This window comes from Pseudochaenichthys georgianus, chromosome 3 (assembly GCF_902827115.2).
Source record: "Pseudochaenichthys georgianus chromosome 3, fPseGeo1.2, whole genome shotgun sequence".
Classification (NCBI taxonomy): Eukaryota; Metazoa; Chordata; class Actinopteri; order Perciformes; family Channichthyidae; genus Pseudochaenichthys; species Pseudochaenichthys georgianus.
In genome coordinates, this window is record NC_047505.1 from 36,405,734 (window position 1) to 36,428,844 (window position 23,111).

At 40.2% G+C, this 23,111-nt stretch overlaps 1 protein-coding gene across 4 annotated transcripts in view; it reads right to left on the reverse strand.

Moving 5' to 3' along the window:
- Window positions 1-22,879, reverse strand: part of tead1b (TEA domain family member 1b) — a 47,077-nt gene extending 24,198 nt beyond the window's left edge. For 3 of the 4 annotated variants that reach the window (XM_034111396.2, XM_034111388.2, XM_034111371.1), the window contains exons 1-3: window positions 22,589-22,879; window positions 22,010-22,131; window positions 9,169-9,421 (exon numbers count right to left, since the gene is read on the reverse strand). In XM_034111396.2, the coding sequence (XP_033967287.1) occupies window positions 9,169-9,325 (157 nt within the window). In that variant the 5' untranslated portion in view covers window positions 9,326-9,421; window positions 22,010-22,131; window positions 22,589-22,879. The remainder of the gene's footprint in view (window positions 1-9,168; window positions 9,422-22,009; window positions 22,132-22,588) is intronic. The other variant, XM_034111406.1, reaches the window with a different exon arrangement.
- Between the last annotated feature and the right edge of the window lie 232 nt (window positions 22,880-23,111).

The window sequence follows — 23,111 nt, forward strand, 5'->3', positions numbered from 1 at the left end:
TAAATACAGAATTTTAGCCTGAGAAATGCATGTCTTTTGTACCATTAAATCCTTTCCAAGTAAAACTGTCATAAGTCTGGTCAGTGTCAGCAGCACTGCTCACACATTGAGCCTCTCCCTCACCACTGTTGTTGTTCATGGTAAGCAGCTCTGTGAGGCATGAACCCCGACAACATGAGTCTGTGGGCAGGATGCGAGCACACGAGCTGCAGCATGTTATGCTTGGTCACCAAAACATGGACATGAGTTAGAGCTGAAATCTGCTCTCCTGAACAGACCAAAATCAAATAATATGCACTTCAAAATCAATTCTGCTGCTCAGCAACAGGGGAGCTTCTAAATGCAGATCCATTTTGGGGGCTTAGTCTCATTAATTGAACGTTTTCAGAGCTACAGAAACACACATGGGTCACAAGCTAAAGATAGTAGGGAATAAAAAAACGGAAGATTAAATCAATTAGATCTGAAATGATTAATTGCCTTGATGTTTTTGTCTGTTGTTGTCCAAACATTCTGACTAGCGTCCACTGGGCATTTTGGAACCATGTGTGGAAATCATCTGCTGTGCAAAACAGCAGGTACAGCAGGACTGTGAGCTAAATATTTTTTTAACTGAAAAGATCATTACATATTTGAATTACACAGATCAGCAGTTTTTGTACGCCTCAGAACACTAAATAATGCATCAGTCCAAATTAAAGAGTCTTTCACACCACTCAAGACACAGGAAGACACACTGATACACCGTTCATATAACGTATACAAAGCTCTCTAATGTAAGCTTTCAAATGATGTTAACTATGTATATGAGACCAATATCTCTGGTTATTCTCTGGGAGTTTTAGCCTATAGATTACATGTTGCTGCAGAATTACATAAATCAGTTCAAACTAAATTGAGGTTCTGTTTATCTCTCACATACTCTCTTTCTCTTTGTCTCTGTCTCTTCTCATTAACAACTTCTTTACATAAATCACATCAACCTAAATGACTTTCTGTAATAGAGACACCAAGGAGAGTGTCAGACACCATGTTTAGGAGAAGACTCACAAAACCAGGTCGATCTGAGCTCGTTGACCCATTCGCATCAACCAGAGACGCATGTTCGATTCCATGTCACCGTGTCAGGTTAAAAAAACACATCTCCATAGCAACCCACAATGAATACATAACCATTTTGTCTCAAGGCAACCCTAAAATACTAATTCAAAATGACTTCCACCCTTCCTCATTCTACCTGCATCAATACTATTTACTCTTGTGACAGTTACTCCTTTGAGGAAGACATAACATAATTGGACTTTTTTCACTACCATGTGTGTGAAAACACGGTAGTCTTACACAGACAATGGCAGGGGAACAAATGAGGGATTATTCTGGAGGTGTGTGATGCCTCTCCTGCAATGAAGTTCCTCACACTCCATTCTGCGTGAATGTAGGTGACTCGGAGAGCCTGAGCTGATCCCAGAATTCCTCATTATCCGCCCAGCAGGGAGGAATCTGGTCTGCTCGCTCCGTCTCAGAGCATGCTCGGCCCGGAGAGACGAGTCCCACAGGAGCACAGTGCTGGGCCATCGGGGGCAAGCCAGGTCTGCTCATTATATCTAACTCATCCTTGGCATCTCTGCAAACCAAGTGCCACTTAGTTCCCACAGGAGGGGTCTGGGCTGGATCACTGACGAGATGGCAGAGCAAACAACAGAGTAGTAATAGGAAAATCTTTGCATCAAAAGCCCACATGTAGACAGAACCATAGTGTCGAATGGTCCATCTACAAGATGAATACAACAGTGAGGATATCTCTCTGTGATTTGGTGCAGGCATTCCTTTTATTTGAGAGAAATGTGCATTTAATGGTAACGTTGCCATTTCTGTTAATAATTACCAAATATAGACCATTTATATCTAACACACAAGCTTACAAGTCACCTTAAAATTCCCATTAAAATTGAATATGTTTTCACCATAAACTTGAATATACATGTGGTAGACTCGCCTCATAGCAGCAAAAAGCAGAAAAACAATTGGGTGTGGTATAACCTACAAGTAGAGGATGTATTTACATATTTATTTGTCCGTAAAAAAATCAGTTCTTACCTTTCTTTTCAACAGTAACTGAGAAAAATTCACCAATGTCATTTATCTTGCGGGGCAAGTGCAAATACATAACTCAATGAATAAACATACAATTTGAGTGAAGCGTGTTGTTTCATTTATCAACTCTATTTCTGGGATAAATGAATGCAGCCTAGCACAGCAGGTGAATTATGCAAGTGGAAAACCGTAGGCCTTTGGCTAGGGGCCAGTGCGCTCTATTTCCCTATACTTTTTAAAATATTCTCCTTAGTAAACTCTGGGGCCATGGCAAGTGCCGACTGATAGTCTATACAGATGTGGTGTCTTCCATTGCAGCCACGATTAGCCTCAGAGAACGGGCACAACACAAGCCAACACTGGTCTCAGCACATACGAAACACTTCAGGTAAAAACCACAATAAGCTAAGAAGCAGAAATTAGAAATTGTTTGTACCACAACACAGTTGCTATAGAGACTGTTGCTAATTAACTGCACTCTACCCCAGGATAACAAAGGGCTTAAGGGCACTCAGGGCAGCTTCTCTTGTGATGAGCTCTGTGTATGGAACACTATGCCATCCCCAGGGTCTCTCAAAGACAAAATACCGGTCTCCTTGTAGCCAACTTTCATCTCAGATGCCATGAGAGGTTTACGTGTGGTGTCGGCCTGTGGCTGTTTTAAACCCCATGGACCTGGATTACAGCCCCATATCAGCCTCACCGTGATTAGCTGAACCCTTCCACTCTTAAAAGACAGATCGCTGGTTTTAGACAAATCAATCCCATGTAGCAGCTTGTAGCACCAATAGTTACTTATCTTCTATGATGGCGTTCCAAAGAAGTGCAAGGAGCACTGCACAAATAGAAATCGGAGGTTCACTACCAAGAACACGCATTCACTCAAACAAAGCATCTTTGTTTTTACCCAGGGCATGCAGCCGTGATTTGATTTGAATTCATTCTTTTTTCTAATTGAGTTTTAAACAGTTGCCTTGCATACTTTATTCCTAATGATACATCTTATACTTCCTGCACCCCATAGTGAACAGAACAGGTGCGAGATTTGAATTGACTCCCCTCTCAGACATGGAGGCTCAGATGAATCAATACAGTATACTTTAATCTATGACACTGAGCAGAAATGCTAACCGTTATTCTCCTATGTCACAAATACCGTACACAATAAAAATGCAATTAAATACTGAATATTGATTTTTACTGCTCCAGTATTCTCACACATTTAATCAATAAATGCTACAATGAGGGCATTGTCAATCTGGTTAATAAGAGAAACGAAATCATTTTCATTGAAGAAACTATTTTGATTGTTTATTTTTGCCATAAAGAGGACTAGAACAAATGAATAGATGTTAGGCAACAACAGTAGATATTTGTACGATTTTCTTCTTACTAAACCTGTAACAGTGTCTTAGGAATAAGAGGGAAAGAGTAATCACACAAGTCACATTCCAAGCATTCCTCTAACGATTCACAACACAGTGAGTTCATTTGAACACAAAGGTAATCCATACAGCTGGCCACTCCCACAGCTAAGGCCTTATTGTCAATGATTGATGGGATATTGCTTACTTCAGAGCAAATGAAGCATCAGAAATAATGTCCTGAAAACCACAAGACCATCTAAAATGCATTGGTATTTTCCTGGTCTAATTTGATATTGTATATCTAACGAAAAAGTCTATTCAAAATATAATGGGCTCCTTTTTATTTTTGAAGAAAACACCCAGGACACCTTAGACGCCTTCCTAGCTCTGGGGGATTGTCTCGGTTCATTATGCGATTGGCACTGGGAGGCAGCAACAGTTGCGAGGCTGAAACACGTGACCTAGCACCCATTTATAAGAGTGATGTCGATCGGTCTTCTTTAACAAGGACATAACAAACTCTGACATGTTAAGAAAGAGGACTGCAACCATAGTTCTGCATTTGTAATATATAAACAAAAACATGAAAACATTTCCCTTCTGCCCAACAACAGACAGCAGCTGAACCCCGGCAGTCAGCAGTATTGTAATCAACCCTGACTGTGTTTATTCAGTTTGCACACTTGAAGATGTAAGACAATCATCCAAGTCTTGTGTCAAACAGTTGTGACCCAGTAATGAGTTCGCCCAGGGGAAAGAAAGCCCAATGACTCTGCTACTGTTGAGACGATATGTAACCAGATACAGAGAAACATCTGGAAGGACCAAACTCTTTCCGTCACTACAGGCGTCCCTTCTGCAGGTTTTAAAGGTAGATTCAACACAAAAACAAGACAATTATTTGGGATTGTTACGGGGTGGTTGAATCTAAACTGAAGCAACACTCTTTGTCCTGAGGAAAATAAACCTGAACGATCAGTTTTTTTATTATATCTTTAATGTCCATATGCCATCTTCTTGATATATTTCAGTGGGTTATCTTCTCCCTCAGTCATCATTAAATCCATTAAATGTACTATACATTTTATTTGGTCATCTACTGTATCTGTTTTTATTGTATGATTTTAAAAAGAAGCACTTACTGTGCAACCAACATTCAAAGTTTTGTTGGTATTTGATGCAGTAAACGTTTATCAACATGTATGAGTCTTGCTGAGTTTCTACTCCAGGCTAGATTATACAGAGAATATAAAATATCATGACATTTTTGACCAAATGTCTCAAATTCGATACTGCTTACAACATTGTATGGTATGATATTGTTGATATGGTATGCACTATTTGTGCTTTTACAAACAATGACTAAGTGGGTAAAGGAAAAAAATGTGAACAGGAAACTATCAAAAGACAATATTTATATCTAGTTTTGTATAACAATATTGATATAATATTAATATTTTTGCCAAGTCCTATTTCACCTTGCTTTATAACTTTTCAAAAATAATATAAATCTAGAAAACAATTTCATGTTTAAATGTCATAGTCTACCAAAAGATGCAACATGCATGATATTGACAACATTGGCTGAGTAGCATCGAGGCCTCATCTAGCACTGCTCATTTAAAACTACTGAAAAGAAAAACAGTTATGCTTTAATCCACAGCAGAGGGACAGCTTCTCTGGAAGCTCGCTATGTGGGGACGAGGGAATTGGAGGAAGAGACGGTGGGGAGGGTCCTGTTGTCTGAGCCCACATCTTTGTAGTGGCAGCTGAGGGGTTTCACTGAAACTCATAGGATTTACATTTCGTTTGGCCGGAGCGGGTCACATGACAGCTGCAAGCAAATGCTCTGAGGGGCTTTCTTCTTTCACTTGACACTGACTGACTGGCTGTGAGACAGTCCAACACCGCAGAGAGAAAATATTCCCTCTTTCCATGACATCACCCAGCCAGGAATGGGGGAAGCGGAGGGAGGAGAGGGGGCACAGCTGGTGGCAGCCGCAGTACCATCTGCTACTGACTAATAGTTCATGCTGCTTTACTTATAAACTTGCACTCCTTTAAATCAGACTCGTGGCTCTATGGTCACCATCACAGAGCACATCACAGATACATTTGACAGTCTTACAATATCACATTACTTGGCCCAGGCATATATTGATTGTTCTTTTAAAAAGGACTATAATAAATAAATAAATATGTCTATTTGCTTCTTTTGGCGCAATTTCATTGAGAAGATGAATTCAAAACCACTTGTATCTTTTTGTTCAATTCAGTAGGACATGAAAGCCTAGCAAAAAAAGGTGCCAGACAGAACCACCTGTAAAACCACAACTCGTTTTTATTTAGTGGGAATGCTGACACATCATTCCAACTATCTGTTATGCTACGCACAAAATTCTTTATTATTCCGCCGGGTTATTTTGCGCCTCTTCTTCTCCCACATTGAACATCGCAGAAACTCCGTTCAAACATCAAAACGTTCAGCTCGGTCGGGAATCGATGGCTATTACTTTTATCATTCATAACTTTCATAATTCCAGAGATACATCCCATAATTCATCACATTTTTAACATAATGGAGAAACTCTTCAGACTTCAACAAATCTTCATGCAACTTCAACTGCTAACTACTCCTTCATACTTTCACTCAGAAACCTCATTCCAACTTTAAAATGTTACACATCTTTCTGACATTATTCGTGTAACACAACTTTTACATTTGTGGTACTTTTAGAGATATTAAACATTGTTCAGACCTTGGTAAAGAGGCCTTCTTCAGATTTTAGAGTGCGTGATGTCACAGCTAGAGTGGAGGACAGATTTAATTTTGCCTTCATATATTTTTTTTAAACCTGCCATAATTCCCAAACCCTACATTCCTGAGACATAATTCTTCATGAGAAACGTAGGAAAACATCTCGTAGCTTGAGAAATAAAATTAAATTAGGCAAAATAATTAAACAAAATGCCTCTTGAGGGCATGAAGTGACAAACACGTTCAACATGTCTCCATTAAACCCCATTGTAAGTTCAGCCTCATCTTTCCCCACCACAGCAGCCGCACACCTTTAGTTAATCTGCCAAAAAGGCCACATTATTAACCAGAAAGTACACAAAAAGTACACTTCAGATGCTCAAGTTCCTTGACATGCTTCACGCTTTGAAATTTCATCGATATCTGTTACGGTTCTTGAACAAAACGTTCACATGTAAGAGGTTTATCTCTCTTTCAGAACAATGAAAATGCTCTCCTCTCACTGATTACTGCACATCACCATGGAAACCTCTGATCTCTGGACACATCATTAGCTCAAATATAAACACCCGTGTCATGGAACACGATGATGTCATAACTTCAACTGACATGCTCAGAGCTGCAGACTACAGATAATGGTTAATGGTCCTGCCCTCAACAGCTCTACGTCAATTATGAGGTGTCATATGCCGAAACGCATCCCTCGCCATAAAACACGATGTTGCTGTAACTCCAATGGACACGGTCCGATGGTCCCCCAAACTTCGCTTGTATAGCACCGGTCCATGCCTCAACAGCTTTACGCAAAATCGGAGATATCACCGTAGGCTGTTGCCATGGAAACGCATCCCTCGCCATAAAACACGATGTCGCTGTAGCTCCAATGGACACGGTCCAGTCTTCCCACAATCTTCACCTGTATATCACCTCTCCAGGCCTCAACAGCTCTACGTCAAATCTGACATCTCACCATATGCCGTTTCCATGGTAACGCATCCCTAGCCATAAAACACGATGTTGTCGTAACGCCTATGAAAAGGGTCAAAACAGCACCACACTTCAGATAATGGCTAACGGTCCAGCCCTCAAAAGCTCTACGTCAATTATGGGGTTTCATCATATGCCGTTTCCATGGAAACGCATCCCTCGCCATGAAAGACGATGTCGCTATAACTCCTATGAAAATGTTCAAAAAGTGCTCAAACTTCACATGTGTGCCAACAGTCCAGCCAGGGCTCGACATTAAGGACTGCCGATGGCCCGGGGCCATCTAGTGTTTAGCTCGGGCAATGAAGCCTCACCTGCTGGTTGCCCGATTGGGCAATCTATTATGCCAGTATCATGCAGCTCGCGGATCCAGTAATGAGTGACCCGACAGTGAAACTAAACATATCTATACGGTAGTTTGAGAGGTAATTAAAATAGCTACGTGTGATATTCTAACCTGAAGTGTGTGTTTTGTCCGCTCACCGCTGCATGTGATCATGCAGAGGTGCGTGTCCACTCGTCAGCAGCAGCTGATCTCTCTCTCCCGTCAGATTAGACTTCACTCTCGTTTATGTCCATATCGATCAGATCCAGCTAGTTCTAGCTAATGATAGGACTACTTGCTTATTAAAAGACACCTAAACAATAAGTGTCGCTATGCAACTGGGTGAGGCCACAAAGTATAGCGCAGCATTATGCATTTGTTTACATGCCCACCGGAACCCCGAGGCATTACCAACAGATCAACGCACAATCAACCCATACAGGACATCTCTTTCTCCACATTAAGTGTTAGACATTAGAATTGACTATTCTTGTCTGTCACATACTCTTCTTGTCTGTCACATAAGTGGCGCAAGTGAAGCGGTATTGCGCTAAAGGGAAATTATTTTGACCGAAGAGATTTAGATTTGCCAGCTAACGGGAACTCTGACGTCGCCATTTTGTGTGCTTCGCGGATGCGCTCGGCTCCTCTTGACTGCTGCTCGGGTCTGCTCGGTCAGCTTCCGGATGAGGAGGCATTCGTTCAACCAACTTACAGTAGATAACATTACAAACATTTTTAACAGGGGCCATACTAGTGTAAATAATGTTTGTTTTGGCAGTTATAACTGAATGTAATGTTTTCTACTTGTTTACATCTGGGAAGGCATTTGCCTTCATCAGATGGAAAGTGTCTTGACCAACAACCTAAGTGTTTCTTATAGCTATGCAGGGCAAGCGAGCAAACACAAACAAGAACAAACAAACAAACAAGTGAAATGAAGAATAAAATTGAAATTGTACAATATAATATTGTGGTGGTTCATCTTATAATTCAGTCTTGTGAATGCACCTGACAGCATCTAAGACCTGCAAAAATCAAAATTTTCTAGGGGGACGGAGGCCCCCAAAACCCTTCGTGCCATTTCGTCCGTGCGCATTTTTCAGGGCAATCTCTATTGGGCTCAGGGCCATCTGTAAATTAGCTTAGATGGCCCACGCATCTAAGCGTATTATGGGATGTCATCAAATGCCGTTGGCATGGCGACAGATCATTCGCCATCAAGTTAGTTCAAAAGTTTGCAGTTCAAATATTCTGTTGCTTTTCCAAACCTTTTTACTTTATTTTCTTCTCTTATCAGACATTAAAGTCCCCAGTGTTCATGTATCATTTCAATCTAAATTCTTCACTTTCTTCTTACACATTCAATTTCAGCATAGCAGTTTCAGCATAAAGCATTCCCACTAGCAATTTCTTCAGGAATTGCATTCTCTAGTTCTAGTTGTTTTCCCGTGCTTCCAGTCTTTATGCTTAGCTAAGATAATTAGCTGCTAGCCACGACATGAGTGGAATCGATCTTCTCATCTTACTCATCCCCGAAGGTGTCAAACTATTCCTATTAGCTCCAACAATATTCACAGAGTTGAAAAACATGCATCTATACTAGTAACACTCTGAAATGATTCTGTACTACTCACCATACATCTTTCCCTCATCAGACAGGATGATCTTCCTTCGTCCACACGGAGGATAGATAGCCAGGGCCTCATGGAAGCTCTGTTCGATATCGGGGCTCCACACCCCCTCGGCCTCATTGTCCATGGGCTTGTCTGCAGAGTCGCTCATCCTCTCCATGTCCTCGGCAGGGCTCTCGCTGCCGCTCCAGCTGCTGGGATCAATGGTGGCGGTTGGGCTCTCCAAGCTAAAGCCTGGAGCAAACTAGGGAGAGACCTGGAATTCCGAAATAAACAAACAACCAAGCGGTCAGTCTCTACAACACAACAGTTGACATCTGCTTCCAAATGAGAAAAAGAGTAACACAGTACACACTGTTAGATGAGAACACAATGTGGAGCAGAAGCAGCCAAACAATCTTGAACATTGCCAAGAAGGTAGTTGACATTATTTACAATGAATGTTATGGTTTGAACCATTGAACCTTTTCATTCATGGGATGGTGGCTTTGGTTATTTTTGAATGACAGGACTCAGTCAAATAGTTACATTTGAAAACATGTTTAGATCTTACAAACCAGACTATGAGAAGTGCATCCCATGCCTGAAGAACTCTATCATTTCTAAAGTGATGGAGTGCCCCATCCGAACTATCATCCTATTCTTATGAATAATAATTAATTAATTATATAGGATCTCGATGGGGGAAATTAGAGGCCAGCGTTCAACATTCCCCCAACTGTGTCTGTGATTGTTATAAAAATTATGTTTAGCAAGAATAAAGTAGTAAAACCAGGAAAAACAGCATTTAGGCTAACGTCACTATCCAGCTACAGTCATACCACACGACATATTGAAGTCAGAGACTCATGACATGCAGAGGCTATAGGATTTTTTATCTTTTTTTAAAGGCTGGGGGCTGCAGGCATCCCAAAAAAAACAAAAAACTGCCGTTCAGACTGTGGATCAATCCAAGATCCCGCCCCCCATTGTGCATCTTACCAAGCTGCTCAGACAGCTGGAAAGAGACTCCTCTCACCAGCAGCTGCAAGCAGCAACAAGACCAGCATGCTCCTGAGTGACAGCATCTGCAGTACTGTAACAATACCCAGGAACATAAAATGGCAGACTATCCCATATTTTATGTGGAATTACTCACTGCAGATTCATGAATGCTGGGCACTAGAGAGGCATGTGTGTGGCAAAATGAGATTCAGCAGTGTTGCGGTCAGTACAACTGTGTGGCCTTCATGAATGGAGAGCATTCTGCACATGTTGGCCTTAGCAGACCCAGGACTGAGTTTATTGCTGCGGTTACATTACATAAGAAAGAAACATCAGAATGGATTCAAATGTTCCGTGTTGAGTGAGAACATAGCTCATTTATCGTGTAAAGGTTGAGTTTATACTTACAACTTGTATGGCAGAGTTGTACTGATAAAAAAAGTCGGGTGAAAAAGACGGCAGTCATGCACACTGTAGTGTTTATAGTTACTTGGTATGAAAACAGATGGACATGGTAATACATTTAAGTCGGCATGGACAATAACAACATATTCATGACAGAGTCTTGCCATATGCATAACTATAAATGTGACGTTATGAAGGAATAAGTGCTTTGATCATACTATAAAATTATACCATTTTAAATGTTTTCTCTGAGAATGTAAGACAGAATTGTCTTAAATATGGGTAAATAAATCATGCACAATCACTGCATGTTTGAAAGGTTTGATCCAAGACACAGCAACTCAATACAAAAACATGGAAGAACACAATGAAGGCACATCATCTAAGAGGCAAGTTGTCTGGCCAGATCCCAGAGGGAGGAGGCGGAGCAACAGGTGGATAAGACATCACCTGGCACATACTAAACTCATTCAAGCTGTGTTTTTGTAATTGTCCAATGCAGCTGTCTATACTGTGACTGCTCCTGCAGTTTTTCATGCTTCACCTGAATCATCAAATAAAAACATTGACTACGTGATTGTATATTAGGCTGTGAACACTTTTAAACATCTCTGAGTGCATGAGAGTAGTGACTGAACAGAACCAGTGACACTGTGTGACGTGCTGAGTTCTCATTTTAGCTTACATGCAAATCAAAGGCAGTCTTATATTCAGTAGCATGGCGACTGCAAACTAGTTCAAGACAAACATAGAAACAGATTGTGCTTACAATCTTGTGTCAACTGCTTTAATTCACAACCTAAAATGCTTTTATGTTTTAGTTCCTTTACTGAAACCTCACTGATGTTTTCTCTTTACTTTATCGCTCCCCTCTTTCCAGACAACTGCTTCCTCCCTGAGAAAGATCCTATTCAAGCAGCACAAGCTGTCAGGAAGTGGGAATAGTAGCATATGTTTCTTCCAGCGTGTCAGTTCATGAGGGGGAAAGGGGGATGGGAGCAAGCTGTTGGGGAAAAGAAAAAAAACTCAGAGAGCGGAGAGAGCTTTTACTGAATTCCGTTTTTGTGTGCCGACTGCTGACACAGCAGAACCAACTCACAAACTGACGAGGGAGGGGGAAGAAATGTTAACCACCAAAATGCTGGGATATGCTCCTCTCATCACAATCAAATGATTAACTGTAACCGTAATCACTTCCAGACTACATTCACAGCACGATGGGGTTCTGAGAAAAATATTTGTTTCTCTTCCCCATTGAGACCAAACATTGAATCACATTGGTATTTGTACAAGCTAAAGTACTTTTTCAAATGCCAAGAGTTTCTGCCAGTATGTTTCCATTAGGCTTTTTAATGTCTAGTCTACTTAAATATTCTTTGGCACAAAACTTGTGCACACACTATTACCAAAACAACCCAAGAACAAACAAATGTTGTAGTTGAACTGTAAGTCTGCTTTTATATGTTGACAAACAATTAAAATCGACCATATACTTTCCTGCCAATAAAGAATATATCTATTAAAGCTATGCGATGCCTCAATATAATAATTTTGTCAGAACCAAAGAAATCTGTTTTAGCAAGAATCTTGAGAGGGAATGAAAAGGTTAAAAATCTTTAAATCACTGTATCACTTCACTCAGCATGTCTCAAATCACTATGCAACACATTGACATTAATACAACTCGTCTCCAAAAATTCCAAAAACAATGTTTCTCCAGATGTGTCTTCAGTATGCTCATTATTAAAGGTGGGGTAGGTAATTTTGGAGAAACCAGCTCGAGTGCGCTAGAATTTGAAAATACACAACTGGAACAAATCTGCCACTTCCTTATAGAGCTCCTCCTCCCACACACACACGAACGCGCACATGACAAATGAGGGCACAAGATAAGTTTGTGCACAGGTGGAAGGCTGACAGGCAGGTAGGCCGGCTAAAATGATTGGTCGTGCTGTTTACAGTACTACGGCTTCCACAGATGACATTTTGTATGGATTTTTTGTCAAAGCACTTAAGATATTCATTGCTATCGGGATGTTAAGAGCATTCCATGGAATATAACAAAAAGTGTATTTCAAGCCGGTTTCTCAAACGTACCTACCCCACCTTTAATTGAGGTCAAATGAAACAAGTCAACAAGCGAAAACAAGACAACAAACACTGGATACACTGACATTCAACTTTCCCCTCTATTCAAGGCAACGTTGTCATGTCATTTTCCAATTTATATTATTAATCTCTCATGTGGTGGACGCCTTTGTTCAAGTACACCTGATATGGTATCACTGCAATCCCTTAAACCCCAGGGGATTTAAGCTTCAAAATAAATTGTTAGTTTCATTAAAACAATTGGTAACACAATTTGTATCTACAAGAGGTTCCAAAACATTAGATGTTGTCCAAAAACCAGCCAGTTGTGTTTCCCACACGGCCTTTAATCTACTGTCCGGCTGGCTATGCTCTTATCCACCTACACTAATTTAAAGGAATGTAATGTATACATGTATATAGAAAAAAATACATCAGCAAGCTCGTATTTAAAGAAAAAAATTATGAAAACAACTGAATTGATGTTTAGCTTGGCAGCTGCTATAACAGATTTTTGGAGAATGTACAAACTAAAATAATTTATATGAACAATGATAAGATTTTCCAATTACAAATCAAGTAACTTTTCATCATACCTACACTGAAATAATACGGGACAAAAGTTATCCCCATCCTCAATAGATCTGTGTGACATGGATCGGATGCTTGTGCTGAGTGCAACATGTGGATAACATGGCTGTGTCGTCAATGAAGACGGTCTCTTAGTGCCTGAAAATCCCCGGACTAATTATTTCCATCAAAGGAAGGTATGAATGTCACCCATAGAAACACTAGTGGCTTACAGATAATTGCATACTTCTGTCTTTGCAGGGTGTTCACCATAGAAATGGTCTTATTTGTGAGATGTGGTGGAGATGGCCTGCGATGCAATACGTGTATGTGGTAGCTAAGCAGAGTAGTAGCTGTGACCTGGCATTATGGGAAATTACACTTACCGGGAGATTACATGAACCACTCACCAAGCTGGAATCCAGCTCCTTAAATTAAGAGAACCCATTTCAAGCATCAGACAGAGCAAGGTAATGAAATAGCAGATGAGAGGTCTCAAATGTAATTTTCCATGTGGAGTTCTTTTGTGCCGTTATCTCAGAGGGTGCAATAATGATTCTGTGAATGACTTTTGTGCACCCCATAATGGCCCACAGTAGTTAAGCCCACTGTGTGTAAAACAGTAATTACCATGTGATTTCCAAACTCAACATTTTCAGCTTGTTGCTAAGACATATCCTGGCCTTTGCATAATTATAACAACAATGTTGTAGATATTCAATTTTCAGCAACACGTGACCCGACTATGAACATTTACAATAACTGAAATTACATTTAGTTTCCTTCATTACAACTACTTAATTACCTCGGGGAGGGCTTGTGGTTTTTGGAATTAAGTCTTTGACAGCAGGTCTTTGAGGACCTTGACAGATGCGGTTACAGGGCAAAATAAAATTATTTAAAAATCTATGGAAATACCTTTTGAATTCAATTTATTTTGAAACCTTACCAAACAAGGCTAAGTTCAGGCATGCAGCCTCTACTTAAAAATAAATCGAAATCAACTAAACAGGTGAATATTAATCTTGGTTACTCATCAGAAAAACATGTTTGGGCACACACTTAACCTACTGCTTATTAATTAAGGAAAAGCAAATGGGCTGAATGGCAGGGAATTTTTGAGTAACAGCAGTCTTGGTGAAAACATATCGTAACATTCTACAGAATGTCACTAAACTACGTATGCATTTCAGGACAAAACTATTGATTATGTATTGGATTTTTCTTTGGTTTCATGAATAAATCTACAGGTTTGGAGTACAGATGAATGAATAAACAAGGTTCTCAATACCAATTTCCGTAGGTCCACTGGAGGGGCTAGAAAGCTTACTTATGCCGCCTCTGTTATTGGCAATGGCATTGTGTTTATTTCATGCCTCTTTGAACATGCAGGCTGAGATGCCGTGAATTTGTCTGATATCATCCCACTCAAATGTGAGGCCCAGATCCCACCGCACGGCAACCATCAGGCCACTGTGGGATCAATCTTTGTTTGCCAGAGAATAGGATTGATTTACAGGTTCTGTCAAAGCAGCCCTCTCTACCTGCCTCAGACTGAGAATCCGGTAGCAACAACATGACCGGGACACCATCAGATATGTCGGCTAAAGGTCCTCTGAACAACAGAAGGAAAAAAAATCTAAGATACAAACAATTACACCCTCTGAATATACAACGCTGTCCTACCAGTCGTACCAAAATATAACAAAATACAATTCACCATTCAAACATGAAATGTAATAAAAGCTTGGAAGACATTTGCCAATCAAAAATGTGCAGTGCATTCCAGGCGGCACACGCCTGTGTCACTGCTGTGTGGAGTGCGAGCGGAACACATAAAGCTCAGGAAATTAAAGCTGTAAATAAAGGTCCGTCAGATAAAGGATCTCCTGACAGTTATGAGAGCAGAGCAGGCCGAGAGCTGGCCGCTGCCTCATTCAGGACGCGTGCGGAGGGGCATGAAAAAACAAATCACAGTGATGAGCATGAAGGCCACCATTTGCATTTTTGCTTTGCCAATTCACGCCGACTTTCATCTCTTTCCCCTTTTCTTCTTTACTTTTCACCGGCCATCATTTAACCCTCTTATATTCATTCTTTCCCGTTTCCCCGCGTCAATCTTTTACAATCCTTAGTTTTTTCGATTGGCAACTCGAACATTTCACACTGGACTGATCAGCCTCTTAAGAAGCGCTGTGCAGACAGCTGAAATTGACGGTATCATTTATTCATCAATTTACAAACAACCAATTAGGCCTATGTATAATGTGACTATTTCGGGGAAGACTGAGTGTTTAAGGGTTTATTCACACACAAATATTTTGAGGTATAATTAATGCTATACTAAATTAAATATAGTTCTGGACTGGACAAAACACACACTTTACCATAAAAGTCACAAAGTTGTTGTGAATGTAATTATGGGCTGTTTGCCTTTTGAGCCATGTACCATTTTATAATACTTGGCATTTGTTGACATTATCCCAAAAAAGCATAAGCCATAGTAAGGCATGATGTGCACTGAAACACATGAATATCCAAGGCTGATACACAAAGCAGGTGGTTATGAAGTGAGGGGCTATTCTAAGACACTACGTGTGGTCTTCAGTTTATCCAATACTGAACAACAGGTTAACGTTTTCTTGAATAATAATCTATCAAGAATCAAAACTGGTCGAAAAAATATGAAGATACCAAGACTAGTTGAGAAAACATGAAGATACTAATAACAGTGTTTAAAAAGTACATTCTGTAGAATAAATCCAATTTAGTTTACAGTATATTTGTGAGCTGAAGCTTTAAGCCTTTAGTAAGAAAAATGTACACAGACAAGAACTATGAGACGGACTGACGCACCTTTGTTTTTACTTCTCTTTATAGATATAGAAAATCGGCGACTTGCTTCAACAAAAAAAAAAGCGATGTTCATTTGAACAAATAAGCTGTTAAAGAAATTCCCCTTACCCTCTATTAAATAGACGAAACGGAAAGAAAAAAAAGTTTGGGCAACACAGCTCTCCATTACTGTGGCTCTGATTCCAAACTAATTTACTGGGCACAGCCTGCATATTAATGAGGAGCTTCCCCTCAGTCTATCTGTGCCTCCACTGAATCCAAGGCACCTTCAGAGCAGAGAGAGAGCCTGCCTGATCTGTGTCAGCCATGATAACAATACAGCGACCATTGATGAAAGGTCTTGTGGAAATTTAGTACAAGCAACGACTGGGAATACGGTGCCAGAGAGACTGAATAACCCACATTTGAATACAAGCCACAAATTACACACACTTTCAGTAAATGAAGTGACTGTGTGCCTTTGTTCCATGGGTTTCCTTTTACTTGCGGAGAGCTGAACACCACTACCGCTACTATGGCAAGCACTGGGAAAGGAAGTTGTTGAAGCCGAGATTTCCTGCTTTCATTGTGGTTAAGAACTTAAAATGTTTATAGTGGTTTCAGAAACTGACTCATCTAATGATTCATGGAGTTCATATAGATGTTCCTCCTTGTGTGATCATGAAGCAGCTCATGTATTTGTCTTTTTATTCCAAATAAGAATGGGGTAGGAAAGTAAATATCTCAGATACTTAATAACTTCTTAGTGGATGGAACTACACATCAATTATGAGTGGTTGAGACAGTATGCTTTGCCATATGGTACACATTATAAGGCTGTAATATTAAAGTGGTAAGCATTCAAAGGTTGGGGCAGTTCAATCATTTGGTGCTTTATGTAAAATTAGAAACATGAGTTGTTCCTTGTGAATGAATAGGCAAAGTCTGCTACAACTTCAGCATAATAGAGGCAGACTTAAACACAACCAGTCTTCTATAAGTATGCATGAGGAGAACAAAATAAAATGTTGCTCTCACTAAGGTGTTTGACAGGGCCAAAGTGCATTCGGTAGCTGGCAGTCATTTTATGGCTGCAGTACTGGAGCAGATTTACTTAGATGACGTCAGTGGCTTTGAGCCAGCTTTTCCTTTTTGGTGGCACTCTCCGCTGGCCTCAGAGGGTCCTGCTCAAACTGCTGAGCAGCAGTGCATACTCTAAAATTCCCTTTCTAGACCAGGGTTTACCTCAGGGCACACACAGTCTGGAAGCCTGCAGGAGAGTCTCTTTAAAGCGTGCTTTGAGCGTGGAGAACACTGATGTTTTGATGCGATTGATTCTACTCCAGCCACACATCATGTCTAATTGCACAATCAATTAAAAATGACACTGTTCAGATTCAATTACAGATCACACATCCTTTTTCTAGCCTAGAACTTTCATAACATAAAATATATTGTGTATTATTATCATTTCAATTAAAGCGTGGGACTCATAATGTGTTCACATTCCCAAGAGGAATTACACTCCAAATAGAAAATGTGCCGTCGGTGTAACATGTATTTGCATTTTCTGTGAGGTGAAACTTTGATTTATAACAGCAATATCCTGTTCATACACTACTTAGGGAGTAGTTTTGAAAAACTGTGAAACCTGAGAACTAACTAGCTCTTAACAGTTGACATTTACAATATAATTTGAGACTTGAAAACATCATGTTAAAAACCACTACAGACAGGTTTAATTCACAAACCAAAAATCACAACAAAATAATAAAGGTGTATCCTAACACAAACAACTGGTGAAAGTTGAAATTGCTTTCTAGTGACTGCTCAACATTTTAGGGCTTTATTATAAAATATATATTTAAATGTAGCCGTAACCCTTAGTGCATCAGAACTGCGGTAAGCCTCAAATATAATTCATCTTAAACTATCAATTGTTGAATTGAAATGCTCATTTTAAATGAGATGCCATGCTGAGATTATGAATACATCTCTGCTCTAAAGCACCTGTTGCACAGAGTACGGCTAGCTGCCTCTCTGCTAGTGTTGCACGGTGTACCGATACTTGAAAGGTACCGCGATACCCTGCCGTTAAAAACGGTACGATTCCTCCGTTTCATTAGTATCGGTACTTTAAGAATGACGGGGAAAAGTACTCTTGTGAAAAAGCGCCGTTTTAATAAGAGCCGTGTGTGTTCAGCGCTCTGCTTCCACTCCCTGCAATGCAGCCGTGCCTGCAGTCCCGCTCCTCTTAAGCACGTTCTAAGTCCCTCCCCTCTCTCTCGTGCATGCGGCCACGCGCTAGCTGCCAGAGCATGTGAGAAAGCAAGAAGCATGGCCGCTGCGCCTCGGCTTGTTGACAAAAAAGACGCCAGAAGTCTGTGAACGGGCCGTTCAGGTGTTCAGACCAGAGCTCCCTGTCGGAGCGGCAGAGCGTGATGTGCACTGAAAAGTTTTTCTGTCGCAATATTATCGTTGAGCAAACTTAACTAGCAAACTAGCATCACTATCTGCTAACGTTAGCTTTAGCCTTCGTTTTCTATTAGTTTTTTTCATAGGCTATAAACGGAGGTGGTATAAGTATATATCTTGTACTTGAGTAAAAGTAGAAGTACCCAGGTCTTGTACTTGAGTTAAAGTAGAAGTACCAGAATGTAGGAACAATCGTGCAATCAAAATGTTCCTCAAATAAAAGTACAAAAGTATTATCATCAAAATATAGTTAAAGTAGCGACAGTAAAAGTAGAAGTACTCAGGTCTTGTACTAGAAGCACCAGAGTGTAGGAATACTCTGTTACAGTAAAAGTACTGCATTCAAAATGTTCCTCAAGTAAAAGTATTAAAGTAGGGACAGTAAAAGTAGTCATTGTGCAGATTGGTCCATTTCAGAATAATATATATGATATGTTTTATAATGATTGATCATGAAAGTGTTCTCAAAGCTGGTGAAGGTGCAGCTAGTTTGAAGTACTTTGTAGACTGCAGGGTAGCTGGTGAAGGAGCAGCTAGTCTGAAGTACTTTGTAGACTGCAGGGTAGCTGGTGAAGGTGCAGCTAGTCTGAAGGACTTTGTAGACTGCAGGGTAGCTGGTGGATTTACTCCAGGTGGAACTAAAGTCTGATTCAACACTTGATTAGATTTCACATCATTCATCCAGATCTGTGAAGTAACTAAAGGGATTAATACATGTAGTGGAGGAGAAGTACACCATGTACCTCTGAACTGTAGTGGATTAGAAGTACAAAGTAGCAAAAGAAACATTGAAATACTTAAATAAAGTACAAGTATCTCAAAATTGTACCCAAGTAGTACTTGAGTTTATGAACTTAGTTACACCAGTGGCTATAAAGATAGAAAGACTAAGCCTTGCACAGAGGCATGAAAATACATTTTCAAAATGCTCAACAGTGCTGCCAAAATGTTAAACTCACTGCTACACAATTAAAATAAATGCTTTTATATATATTTATATTAGATGTGACTCTTTGGCATTTCTGTTCTTAGTAACACTGCTGCTTTAGTTGTTCTGACTGCTAAAATCATCTGTTATTCCTAATTTTAAAGCCGATATTCCGTGTTTCCCTTTTTTTAAGAAAAGTATCGAAAAAGAATCGGAATCGCAATTCTTGACTTGGTATCGGTATCGAAACCAAAATGTTGGTATCGTGACAACACTACTCTCTGCAGCAGTCAGGTCTCACACACACACACACACACACACACACACACACACACACACACACACACACACACACACACACACACACACACACACACACACACACACACACACACACACACACACACACACACACACACACACACACACACACACACACACACACACACACACACACACACACACACACACACACACACACACTCCTAATGTGCTATAATTAAACAGTCAGGAACAATTTGTGGTCAATCTAAAATGTAAAGATAAAGGCGAGCATTTTAGGAGCTGAATAGACAGTTTGAATTCTTTCTTTGGTGTCATTTTGTGATTTGAGCGTCACTGAGGGTATCAATGTTTTATTGTCAGTTCAGTATATCTCTAATTGTCAAAAGTAAAATTGGCATATTCTGTCAATAACGTATGTTAAGAATGCACTTAATGATAAATCATTGCACACACAGGTTAAGAGCTTTGAATAATTCTGGCAAGGAGACAAATGCATGTAGCAGCTAATGCCAGGCTCACAAGACTATCAAAAGCTAAAATATGCACGTAGGCATTTGACAAATGTTTGGCAAAATGTATTATTTTGAAAGAGGACAACCTTCAATCAACAGTCACACATTATTCGGCACACTTCACAACAGATAGACTACACACTCCGTAGCTCTGTCCTTAGATCTAAACAAGACAGAAAACCTGAACAAGCAATGTGTTAAAGTTACACATCGCCTGTGTATCCTATATAGCAGGGGTTGTGGAAACTAGTTTGAAGGAAAATACTTATTCCGTCGAACAAAGACAATATCCTATTCTTGCGTAAATGCTTTGCAGATTCCGTCCAACAGGTCCAATGATTGCATAAGCAGAAAACAAAGAATCTATTTCTACCTTCTTCTTTTTTTTCAAGCAAGCAGATTTACACTTACTGTACATGTGTGTGGGCTTACGTCTAACTGCATTCAGACTGTTTTCTGGCAATCACAAAGGCCCTTTCATGTTAATTACATTTTAATAGAATGTCTCCTATATCTTTTTGTCTCATGCGTTAAATTAAATGTTCAACAGTAGGTTACTGTAAAAAGCATGTTTTCTTTTCTTTTTTTTAAAGGGAGAAACTTGTACACTTGCCATAACAACAACAAAAACGGGTGGGAGGCTGTAGGTGCTTCGACAAAACCGTTTGTAGTAGAAGTAGTAGTAGTAGAAGTAGTAGTAGTTGTACTAGTACTACTAGTAGTAGTGGGGGTGTATGTTCAAGCTTGTGAAGGTATTTTAAAACCCCATTACTCAGTTGTGTCACTTCTGCTGACAAAAATAAATGATATTACAAAATAAGTTACTTTCACTGTCTGACTAAACAGATAGCCGACTGGGATAGTTAAAAAGCACAACTGGAGAGCTCACAGGAGAATAAATGAGGTGATTTTAAAATTCTCATTTAAATTAATACAGTACAAAGACACCCTGATTGAATCACAGCAGCATATCTGAGCTGTGTAAACTGTGGCTAGATGGCCAGACGGGGCTGTTTGTTTAAAGCAAACCAAATCTGACCATTTACAGCAGCAAATATTAAGCAAAGTGTCAGGAGTCTAGCCCTTTGGCTCATAGAGGAGATCCTTCAGTGTTTAGTGCAACAGGGTGTAGTCCCAATTTGAAAGCTAACTTTGCTGTTGCTAATGAAACAAATAGGCCTTATTCTCATGTCTTCCTTTACATAATATCCTGTGTAATTTCCTCAGTCCACAAAAAAAGTTTGTGGACTGCTGAAGGATGAAATCATTGTAAGGAGTACAACTTTTGTCTAACACACACACACACACACACACACACACACACACACACACACACAACACCTACACACACAGCTGGCCTACAGTTGGAGGGGAGTTCAGTTTTAGCTGAGCAGGCATTTCCCAAAGTAGAGGAAGGAAAATGAAAACAATGAAGGAAAGGCCAAATAATCTTCAATTTAAACGAATGCAAATGTTCCTCTTGGACTATAACCAAAGATTATACCTTAAAACAGGCCAGTTAAAATAATTCAAACCACCAAAATAACGCAAAAGAAGCAACTAACCACCATTTCTACAACGGTAGTTTTTTTAACAGAAATTATACAAAGAATAACCCGAAAGAAGCTTTAATCCACCGAACAACAAAAAGGGCTTTAAACTGCCCTTTCCCTCCGGTTCACTTGGTTGCAGCACCAACATGGAGCACACACACTGCTAAAAGAAGTAACAAACAAACATTGAAAAATGCAACGTTACTTACACAAAACTTCGATGACGGTTTTAATAACCACCGTCAAAACGTGTTGAAGCAACAAGTCTCTCTCCACCGTGGTTTTCCTCTTCGAGGTGGTCCGAAAATCCTCCGGTGAAATCTCCAAGTAACTACGGAGAGGAAAACAGCAACGTTTTCAACCGTCATCTTGTCCAAAAAAAAGCGTTATTCGTGCGGTATGTTTTTTTAGTTCATCCCGAATCCCGCTGGGACTTTCAGGGGATCTGACACAGGAAAAACGGCCTCTGAGGCTTTTAGAAGGGGCGTATGATCGGGCTTCTTTACAAAAATGTGAAAAATGTCAAAGATTTTCGCTGCTATGTCAAAGCCATGGGCTACAACAGTGTTCAAAGTGAGCAGCACCCTGTTGCAAACATCGACCAGAATTGGCCATGTTTCTCAGCGATGGAATAAGACAGCCTCCACGCCATGGGATAAATAGTAAACACCTAAATAAGCCGACATTTTTAAATAAATTGTCCAATATTTACAAAGACGTCAACTAAAAAACCCACGCACAGAAGTCTACAACCAGTTTGGATACCTGCAACTACCATTGAAACTTACCTCGTTATTGATATCTCATATAATTGTCCCTTCTTTTTGAGTAAATGGGATGTTACGGGGTATTTTTTTAATACTATGTCAAGTTATTCTAGTGTTTCTGGGCCAGCCAGGAAGGTGTAGGTGAATCGCGCACTGACAGAGATGCGAAGAATGCTCGGAATGAGAAGAGGAATGAAATGAACGCAAAGAGCGAGTTCTCGCTTGCGGGGCGGAGCGAGAGATGGCGGAGCGAGAGGTGGCGTCATCCCGCGTCCAGCAGCCGAGCAGCAGCCCGGGCAGCGGGCAGCAGCACAGGGACAGGGAGGGTACTGAACATCCCGGGGAATGACGCCTTCAGGGGCACCGCCAAGCTAAGATTTTACAGCTTCACAGCCCACTTGTTACAGCATCGATCCTGCTACAAGTTATCGATACAGAACTAAGTCCTTCTCAGGCAGTGGTGGGAGAAGGATATGATTTACTTAGGTAAAAGTGGAAGTAACAGAGTGTAGGAATACTCTGTTACAAAGTATTATCATCAAAA